The sequence below is a fragment of the Mus pahari genome, chromosome 14 (genome assembly GCF_900095145.1).
Source record: "Mus pahari chromosome 14, PAHARI_EIJ_v1.1, whole genome shotgun sequence".
Classification (NCBI taxonomy): domain Eukaryota; kingdom Metazoa; phylum Chordata; class Mammalia; order Rodentia; family Muridae; genus Mus; species Mus pahari.
The window spans coordinates 48,315,938-48,327,116 of NC_034603.1; the positions used below are offsets into that span (position 1 = coordinate 48,315,938).

The following is an 11,179-nucleotide window of genomic DNA, read 5'->3' on the forward strand; positions in this document are numbered from 1 at the left end:
AGAGAGAGAGAGAGAGAGAGAGAGAGAGAGAGAGAGAGAGAGAGAGAGAGAGAGAAATATCCTTAAATTCAAAGCCATTATGGTAATACACAGCTATTTACTAGCTCTCCACATAAAATACTTGGAATATAGAGAAGTTTTCTTTTTAAAGCTTTAAATGAACATGTTTTACAGAGTATAAAACATCATCCTGTAAGATGCACCTTCTTTCATATACTTGTCTGTTGTAGCTATGGCAACCTATCAATTATAAGTCCCATCTAAATTTCAGAGAGGTTAAAGTTAAATGCATATAGGTAGGTCTTTGATAATAATCCGCAATCACTTTTGCTCCTCCACAGTGTCCTTTTCAGGCACACCTGCCATTTAAATGCAAGGCCTTTGCTCTAGGCCCTCTCGGACGTTTGCTAACTCAGAGAGATGGCTCAGAGGTTAAAAACACTTGCTACTTTTGCAGGGACTCGGGGTCTGTTCCTAACGCTCATGTCAGGTGGTACAGACCACCTATAACTCCAGCTCCAGGGGCATCTGGTCTCTTCTGGTACCTGCAACACATGTGGCAATGTTCCCTCTCACCCCACATACCACATAATTTAAAAAAACATAAATCATCGTTCTCATCTATATACTGTCTTATCATTATTTTTCAAATCTATTTTCTGTGACATCAATTGCTGTTTTCACTGACTTAACATCTTGAAAATCTTTGGCTTGACTTGCCTACCTGAACATTTCTAGCTGTTTCTCAGTCAGTGCTTTCATTCATCTCCATATGTCCTATACTTCTTGAAGCAGAGAGCTTCTATAATATGAATTTCCTGTTACAATTCTTTCAGAAATAGGCTTTTCTTTTAGCTCTTATGTATATTTTTCCTGCTGTTAGTATCTGTCCTTATAGGCTCCACAGCAAAGAAGACATTTTTCAGCCCTGGGGTCCTCACATGAAAGGGGGCACGTGGAGGCTCTGGGTTCCTCTTCCATCCACCTGTTTGTAGTTAGAATCCCCAGCTCAGCTTTTAAGCTCGGAGCTGGCTCATGTGCACAGCCGCCAGTGTGGTTTCAAAGTCTTTTACTTATTAAGGAACTGCTGATGTGAGCAGGACTCTGCCTCCTGCCTCCTCGACAGCTCACTGACAAGGAGAGTCTGAAATTATGTCTAGTTGTTTAGTTGTTAAAGAAGAGTGAAGGAGAAGCTGCAGCTCTCAGCACATCACATACCCGCGGCTCTTCCAGCACATAAACTTTTTAGTTGCTGACTTTATATCTTGAAATACCTAATCACTTGGTCTCTGAATACATTGCATTACTTAGAGCTATACTATGAACAGTACAGGGAAGGAGGTGCTCATAAGGGCAGGGCACTGTAAAGGGATTCTTCCTGCCTTTCACATTTTCTGGTAGGCAAGGTACGAATGTCTGTGAGGAAGGGCCAGAGGCACCCTAGTGCCAGCTGGCCCTCATTCATAGCAGCTAACTACTTAACAGCTTTCAACTAGTACTTACAGAGACCCTTCCGCTTGCCTGGCTCTGCTTACCACATGAGGACTGCTGTGAAGAGCAGAAGCAAAGCCTCTGCTCTGTGGCCTTGTGTGTCAGCCAGAGTACCGCAGTAAGCACACACGGGAGAGGTGTGTCGGGTCGGATGCAGATGGAAGCCTGGCTCCCTGTAGAGCAGCCGGGGAAGGCCTACCGGGTGACAGGACCACAAGGGAAGGCCATCTCGGCCACTGGGTCAGTGTTTGAGTAGGATTCCCAATCTATACACTGAGGAAACTGTCCCTCCTTCCCTGTTTCCATATACATCTCTACTGGCAGCAAAGGAATGTGAACCATGACCACTCACTGAGACAGGTCAAAATTAATGAATAAAAAGCTAGGCATAGTGTGCATGCCTTGAATCCCAGCACTTGGGAGGCAGGTGGATCTCCGTGAATTGGAGGCTAGCTTGGTTTCCATGGCAGAGGTATATAGTGAGACCCTGTCATGAGAAAACAAAGAAAGAACAAATCCTCTATGGCTGGCAATCTGGTTAGTCTCAACTGTTAATTTTGCTTGGAGAATTTTAGTTGGAATATAAATTACATTGCTGAGTATCCAGGTATTTGGGGGAAGCAGTCTAGAAATGCCTGCCACAGATTATGAAATTGTTTCCCAAGTGGGGAGGTACAGGGACTATCTGGAAGGGACTGGACAGGGATGGAGTGACAGTCAGGATGTTCCTGGGATGTGACATTCTTCCGTTTTTTTTTTCACCATGGTCAGGAGGAACTTCTCTCCTTGCCACTCTCCCTGTCCTACCTGGGAAGTGACAGTCTACTTAACAGTTTTGATGGAAAGTTAAAGGAAAAGGGGCAGGGGGAGAGACAGAGACAGAGACAGAGACAGAGACAGAGACAGACAGAGAGTGAGCATGCTCCGTCTGAGAAGCAGGTCCAGTGTTCAGCTATTCAGCAACAGTGCCCCTTTACCTTCACTGAAGCAGATATAGATACGGCTTCTGAGAAGCAAGGCAGCAGATGGCACTAACTTCTGCTTTCACCGTAGATACAGAACAGGAAAAAGGAAATTTCCACGCCTGAAATTGGGGCTATACTGAGGTTTCCAGTATCCAGACAGGCAAATGCCTGGACAGCTGCTTAGGGCAGATGGGTCCTTTGACAGCTTAATATTGCAGGTTTTTGGTGACTTCTTCGTTAGGAAGGGCCAACATGACACCATCTGTTTACTGATGGGCAGAATCCTCACTACTGGCAGGTAGTCACTGCTGAGTGAGATGCACACTGAGAGGCAGGTCCACTGTGTCTAAGGCCTGTGAGCAGACTGGTGTGGCTGATTTTGCCTTCACAGCCTCAGAAAGCCCAGCTTCCCTGTGTCCCTGTTATGTGGGAGGTTGGGAACAGCAGTAACAGCAGGAGGATCAAGATACAGAAACACCATAAAGCATATCGTTTGCTTAGACAGCTCTTTTGTTCTTCTTTTCTAATCAGGAAAAGGAGCATATGAAGGAATTCAGAGCCATCTATAAAATGCTAAAACTAGGCTGCCATCTATTAACTGAAGAAAGTATGGTAGCGTATTCATTGTCAAAGGCTGGCAGTGAACAAGGAGCCTCAGTGCCATCTTTCTCCCAGAGTTGAGGTGTTCCTTCTCCAGAGGCTGAGCCTGTTTCCTGCATAGCTTCCGGGGTAGCTACATGTGTATATGTCTACCTATACCTATAGCTGTACATGTTGAATTAGTAGGAAAAGGGCAAGGTGCATCAAGATACACGGAGCACATCACCCTAAGTAAAGACGCTGCAACAAGAAGTGTTCCTACTATAATATAGATGCTTAGGAGGAGGAGGAGGGGTGCGCCACATGCTGGGGTAATAGAATGCGGTACATGTCCAGCTCCCAGTGTGGAGTTTGTCTCTATAAGGAGATATCTGTGTCCACACACATGGCTAGCCACACATACCATTCTGACCGTGCCTTGCCCTCCTACTTTAGAAATGGCTTTGCATCAACAGAGTGCTCTTGCTGTCCTACTGGCTCTTATGTGACGAGAAAGGCACTGAGAAGTCCTGCAGGAGGCAAACTTGATGGCTTCACTGGTATATCCTAAACACATCTGACTTTGGAGATTTCTCATCTGTGGACTCTAGCTGGGACTAGCTGGCATGGTTCTGTTGGATGTTTCTGGGTGGCATCTGTTCTAATGGTTTATCCCCGAGTTGTATTAACTATCTTTTTGTGCATGTGTGTATACTGGGGACTGAGTCTGAGGTTCTGCACTTCTGGGCATTTCTCTCACCCCTGAACTCCATCCTTATCCCTGAAGAATCTGAGTGTCATCTTTTGGAACACACTTTATTAAAGTCTATCTTCTGGGTAGGGGGTGTAGTGCAGTGGGAAAGCACATGTGTGCTTAGCCCACATAAGCCCACTGACCCCCCAGGTTCACTCACTGCCTTCAGATGCTTTAGGACACACGAAACACAGGTGGCGCGTGCTCAGGGAGGAGAGGGGGCAGGAATAACAGGTTCAGGGTGAGGTGAAAGAAAAAGGCTTATCTCCTGAGCTGTGGTTAGTGTAGGGCTCCCATGGAAGGAAGTGCCAGGAACTGTATGGCTTAAGCTCCCCTAAGAAGACGGTGATGAAGATGAATTCACTGAATTGACTTGGCCCTTGTTCTAATGTCTTCTGTCTCAAGTTAACTCATAAATGTCTGAAATCATGGGTTGTGTATTCTTGCCATTTGTATGCCTGGTAATCTTTGGATGTCAAACATGAATTCTATCCTACTGGTTGTGAAATTTTTATGTTCTTATAAATAATAATGAGATCTGCTCCAGGATATTTTCTCCGGAAGCAGGTGGGCTTAGCTTTGAAGATTTACTTACCGGACAGTAGCTGCCACAGAAGCACTGTTCATCAGGCCAATTAGTACTTCTCTTCCTGAGGCAAGGTCTCCTGACACAGAGGCCTGTGACTGTGGGGTGCCCAGCCTGCCTGTCACTCTTTGGGTGCCATTCCCTAGCTGTGAGGTCCCCTCACCACACACTTACTAGCTCGTTGGGAATGCTTAAGAGGGTCTTATGAGACCTTGCACCTTCTCTCTGGCACTTTCTTTTTCTTTTTCTTTTTAACATGTCATTTTTGTTTGTTTATTTTAATTTGCTTCCTTTTAATTATTTTATTAGATATTTTCTTCATTTACATTTCAAATGCTATCCTAAATGTCCCCTATACCCTCCCCCCACCCTGCTTCCCTACCCACCCATTCCTACTTCTTGGCCCTGGCGTTCCCCTCTATGGGGCATATAAAGTTTGCAAGATCAAGGGGCCTCTCTTCCCAATGATGGCTGAATATGCCATCTTCTGCTATATATGCAGCTAGAGNCATGAGCTTTGGGGGTACTGGTTAGTTCATATTGTTGTTTCACCTATAGGGTTGTAGACCCCTTCAGCTCCTTGGGTACTTTCTCTAACTCCTCCATTGGGGGCCGTATGTCTCTGGCACTTTCATCTTCAGACTTGCTGGCCTAGTCTCCTCAGGCTACCCAGAGCCTCAGGGAGATTCCTGTGTTCTACCTGGGTCCCCTGTGGATACCATGGCCTGGTGGCTTTGCCCAGGACTCACCTTGTTTTCACCTATCAGCAAGCACTACCTGACCTTGTCTGATGTTCTAGGCCTTGTAAACATTTTTTCCATTTATTTCTGTTGTTGAGACAGGGTCTTTGTGCAGCTCTGGCTGGTCAGGAACTCACCATGTCCAGTAGGCTGGCCTTGAACTCATAGAAGTCTGCCTGCCTCTGCCTCCTGGGTGCTGAGATTAAAGGTGTGTGACACTATGCCTGCTCTCTCAAACTCTTGATCCTCTGTCTGTGTGTTGCGAGGGCTAAGATGGCAGGAATGTGCCACCAAACCCAGATTCTCCTGCTTCTTATATACATATATAGTTTCTTCTTCTTTTCCCCCTTTCCCTGCCTTTGCTAATTTTCTCTTGCTGAAGAGTAGCCCTTGGGGGAAGGGGTTACCCAGGTAAATTGTGCTGTGGTTTCAACTTGGGTTAGGGCCTCCCTCCAGCTTCTGCCAAGTCTTCTGCACAGGCCACCCTTCGCTCAGCTTGTTCTTTGTCCCTGGGGTCTGTATGACTCGCAGGCCACAGGCCTGCTGGGTGGTGGCCCTGTGCTCTCTGTGTCTTCCATTTGCCCACTCCTGCGCTTACTCACTTTGAGTGCTTCCTGCTAGTGGGAAGCCTTCTATGAAACAGTAGTTTTGTCTTCTGCAGAATTCTTCTCTCCTTCAGTCTGGTGAGTACACAGGTAGAGCTGAGCTTTCAAATGGGCTTACCTCCTTGTGTTCTAAGGTCATGTGCGGCCTCACTGGTCTATGGGCTGACGTGCTGTGCAGTTTTGAACCCTGTTCCCTCTGACTTCTGACTTTAAAATTTCTCAGAATGTGCTTAGGGAAAAATCTAGAAAACAAAGAGTTGTAATGAACCGAATCCCTCTCCCTTCTGGATTTTCGTCATTAACACAAGGACAGCTAAGATTACATGCAACATCACTATGCTTGCAGAACCCGCTGTGAACTGTGATGATCTCACCAACGATAGAGACCAGACAATAAAGAACAATGGCCAGAAAAATAAAATGAAATGGATTTTCCTCATCAAAGAAGTAGCAGGTTGATGATTATAACTCTAAGCTGAAATTTCAATCCCGACTCCCTTGGTTTTGGGAAAGGGAGATTAATACCTTGTTACTAATTGATCTCCAAGTTCATAAGACAGACACAAGGACAAACTGGGAAAAAGTGTTAGCATCTCATTAATCTTCTTTTCTTACATCTAGAAATTTTGAAGAAATGACAAATTCTCTCTTGTGTGAGAAGTAGGAGCCCCACACCTAGGGACAATCTGCACATTACAAGAGAGCCACAGATGGTTCAGTTCCATCACGGGTGAAGACCTTTAATGCCAGCTGGAATTTACTAAACAAGAACTCAGACTGAGACAGGAGTGCTGCAACTCCTCAGGCAACACAACTGCTCATTAGTGCAAGCCTTCAAGTCAGAGACACCAAGCTATGATTCCTTCTGTTGTCCGTACTTGGTCATGACTAAATATTTACAGGAAGACACGCTTGCTCACGTGAGCTCGGGACATTTCCTGCAGATGCTTCCGTCATAACCTTTCATTCAGAACCCTTCTACAAGCTTAGCTTTACAGTTGTTGGGCAGATGCAGGGAATCCATCTGGGCCCCAGCCTCCTGGATGATGCCACCCACACAAAGGGCCAGGCCCTTCCTTCTCAGCTACTGCCACACATGTTCACTGTCTCTGGGAATGCTCTCACAGACACCCAACAGTGGGCTTTACTCAAGTCCTGGGCATCCCCAGTCCAGTTAAGCTGACAATTTGGATGAACCATCATATAGCCTATACGTGCATCACACACACACACACACACACACACCCTCTTTTGAGATAGGATTTCTCTGTGTAGCCTGATTATCTCCTGGAATTCAGTCTGTAGATCAGGCTGCCATTGAACTCAGAGAAAGACTTAATTCTGCCTTTGAGTGCTGGGATTAATGGAGTGCTACCTCTACTAGGTTTATTTGCACGCGCACATGTGCGCGCGCACATGCACACACACACATACACACACTTTTTATCAATTCTATACATTCTAGAGTGGTGTACCAGGTGACCACTAAGCATCATAATTTATAAGATATATAAATATGTAAAGATCCATTTTGATTTAGAATACAAGGCTTAACAGCAAAGACTAGTGTACTCAGAAGACAGGGGCAGATGGATCTCTGTGAGTTTGAAGTCAGCCTGATCGACACAGAGATCATGTCCCAAACAAAACAAGACTGCTTACATTACACTATATACATTTATCAGCAAAAATAAAGACAGTAGAACATGTGGTCATGGGTATAACACTAGCAGGCAGCTCTGAACATTTCTAAGAACATGGACATGTCTTTCAGGAAGAAAAGGAACTGCTACCTGTACCATTTGCCACCACTGATTTTGTAGTATGACCTCGTTCATTCTCACATCAGGATGGGGTGGGGTTGGGGGCTGGGGGGCGGGGGGAGAAAGCACACCATGATGAGAACATAAACTAGGAGAGGGCCCTGCCCCAATACTCCATGGCCACTTACAGCATGGTCACTTCATGACCATCTCCAACATTCCAACAAATAACGTGATAATCTACTCTCCTGTTTAAAAGTATTTACTGGCTAATTCCCACCACTGGGTGGGTGGGTGGGGGGAGCAGAGATCTGTAGTCCATTATATATATTTTTTAATTTTATTATTTTTAGGTGCATGTGATGGGTGTTCTGCCTGCATGTATATCTCTGTACCACATAAGTGTGTAGTGCGTAGCCCACGGAGGCCAGAAGAAGGTGTTGGACCCCCTGGTACTGTAGATACAAATGGTTGAAAGCCTCTGGGGCTGAGAACTGAAGCTGGGTCCTCCGGAGGAGTAGCTGGTACTCTGAGTGCTGACACATCTCTCCAACTCCCTGTGCCATTCCCCCAGATACCATGCTGCTCTAGAGTGATCTTTCTCAGAATATGCTCTTTTCTGTCATAACTGTTTCCACAACAATTTCTCCCTGTCCTGGGAGTTTCCTCAACCTTTATAAACCACGTACTATCTTAAATCTGCTTTCCAATTTGTTTATAGCCTCAGCAGACACCCTAATTGATTATGCTGGGATAAATGTGAAGCAGTGGCCATAAGAATAATAAAGTAATTTCTTCTATTGTTTGGACTGAATTACATTACATTTGGATTGACAGCAATGAAAGAACCATGAGGGAATCTCTCATTGTTGACAAAGCTAGATCCTGGAAAATCAGGGGATCATTCCTAGCCTTGAAATAAGGCTAGATGCTAATTTCATCTTCTATGAAAAAGATGCTTTAATTTGTCCTTGTGGAAGAAAACAATATATTCACATTGGCACGGACCAAGTTCAGTGATAAGTATGATTAAACATTTTGTGTATTTAAAAGTTGTCATTTAGCCACAAAAATAAAATTTTACCTCTTGAAATGATTCACCAGGACTCCAACAAGTTCTCCAATACGACTCTCATGGGTTGGCTGTTTGCTGAAGAGGCAGACAATGAGGTCTTTGTTGTCTTTTGTATGGAACACAACAAGTTGGTCCTTTCCATTGGAGACACTCAGACCAGTCAACTGCAAGGAGGGAACACACAGAAAGCTATTAGGGTATCTCCTGGAAGAATGAATTAAATCAGGCCATAGCAACGATGGTGATGACTTTAGTCTTTATCAAGTTTCAATGGAATAAGGAGACAAAAGAAAATAATAAAAGTAAGAAATGAATGTGTTTGGAAATCAAGGTAACAAAATGATAATTCTTTCAGAAAATGAATAAAACTGACAAGCTTCTAGCTTAAGAGAAAGAAATGGAGAGACATCATTGCCAGGACTAGGAACACAAGGGGGCTCTCAGCACAGACCACAGTGACGTCAAATAGAAGAAGGGATTATTTGAACAACTCTAGGTACAATTGAGTTCAGCAACTTAGACCAAACAATTCCTTGGAAGCACAAGCTACTAACCCCTCTCTCCTCCAAAGAGCCTGACTGATCTGTCAGTCAGATTGAAGAAATTAAATCTCCTAAAAATTTTAAGAGACATTCCAGGCCCAGATGATTTCGTTAGTGAATTGTACCACCCATCTAAAGAAATACCATAAATTCTCCATATCTCTTCTAGGAAATAGAAGGGAACACATCTAACTCATTTTAAGAATCATTATTCTGACACCAAAAATAGATAGCACAAGAAAATAATAAACTGATATCCTCTATGAACTTGGATATAAAACCATTAGCAAACTGAATCCAATAACATATTTAAAAAATACACAATGAAACAAAAATAAAACAAAACAAAAAACAAAGAAATAAAATACCTCTCCCTTCAATGACCTTTTAAAAGCTAAAATATTTAGAAATCTAACAAAGTGTATGTATAGGGCCTATATATTGAAAACTATTAAATACTGATAAAGTCAAATTACAATACAGATGAAAAAAAAGACCCTAAAGATGAAGAGAAAATATATTTAGAGACTGGAAAACTCAGTACTGTTTACATGTCAATTTTCTACAGACCAATTTACAGATGTAATACAATCTCAGACAAAATGTTTTGGTTAAATATAAAAAAGCTGCTTCTGCCATGTACGCGGAAAGGCGAGGGAGCTAGAACAGCCATAGCAGTTTTGAAACAGAGAAGCAAGGTTGGAAGACTTACGTCGTTGACCTTCATGATAGCTATAAAGCTGAAGTCACCAGGACAACGCAAATGTGAAGAAATGAAAACAAAGATCAGAAATACAGCCACAGAACTGTGACCTGTGCACCAGCCACCACAGAGGTGCAAATGTGACTCGGCAGAGGAAGGCCGTCTGACAACCTGGGATAGCCGGGCGCCCATTTTCTAACAGGAACAAGTGTTTTCTCAAGCCACAGCCCTCACAACTCAATCCAAAGGGGACCAGAGGTCTAACCATAAAGATGTTAACTCTCAGATGTCTAGACAGACACTAATGGTAAGACGATACTGCACCAAAGAAGGCAGTGGCAAGGCAAGTGAACATGAGACCGTGTTAATGTTCTTAGCAATTCAGAAGATACAAATAAAAATCATAATGAGATACAGATCACAAACCTGCCTGAAAAAAAAATCCAGAATACAGACATAAACACTGACACACAGACAGACACATACCCACACCCCCACAAAACCTCAAACCTTTGTTAATACAAAACTTATATTCATGATTGATTGTAGTAGCCCTATGATGACTCCAATGAATGTAATCAAATGCCTATCAATAGGTGACTGGACAAACAAACCAAGAGACATCTATAAGCAATCCTCAGTCATGAGAAAGAACAAACTGATGGTGCAGATTAGTCTATAACAAGCATAAACAGCAAAGGTGTTGAGTGCAAGCAGTCAGTCACACACATGACTTCAGTTGTACTCACAATTCTAGTGCGATGGAGCTACTGTGTGTCCTGACCACGGCAGTGTTTACTACAGTGTGTTAAGACTCACAGGCCTGGATACCAGCTTCAAGCATGAAAGCCAATTTTATTAATGCAAATTAAAAACTACAGCTCTCTGACCATTTGGATCCCAAGGCATCCTACTTTGGGCAACAAAGCAGACATTAGCGCCATCTCTAATCTTGGGCATTTCCCACTGCAGGCAATACTGATGTGCCACCCCTCACTGCCACTGGTGGCAGCAATGAGCAAACAACCAGCAGGGACCAGGCAGCTGCAGGACAGTGCATGTGGTGGCACCAGGGCTGGATCTAGCAAAGATTGAAACCTCATTCTCAGGGGGAGTCAGTACAGTCAGGTTCTGGAGACGATCCAAGCACAGGAGAAGACTCTTCAGTTGTAGATTTGGAAGGATAGGGAGGACCATCCATTTTACAGAGGAGGAAAGCAGGGTTCAAGGTGCTCGGAGACCAGAGACCAGAAGTCAAACTACTAATTGATCACACTTGCTGTTTTTTTCTATCATACCCAGTTTAAATTTTCCTGTTTGCTTCTATTTTCTCCTTCCTTCCTTCCTTCCTTCCTTCCTTCCTTCCTTCCTTCCTT

General features: G+C 43.9%; 1 protein-coding gene across 1 annotated transcript in view; it reads right to left on the bottom strand.

Moving 5' to 3' along the window:
- The window catches only part of Myo1d (myosin ID), a 285,134-nt gene that overhangs the window by 67,483 nt on the left and 206,472 nt on the right, over nt 1-11,179 (bottom strand). The window contains exon 21 of the mRNA XM_021211724.1: nt 8,568-8,722. Within this exon, the coding sequence (XP_021067383.1) occupies nt 8,568-8,722 (155 nt within the window). The remainder of the gene's footprint in view (nt 1-8,567; nt 8,723-11,179) is intronic.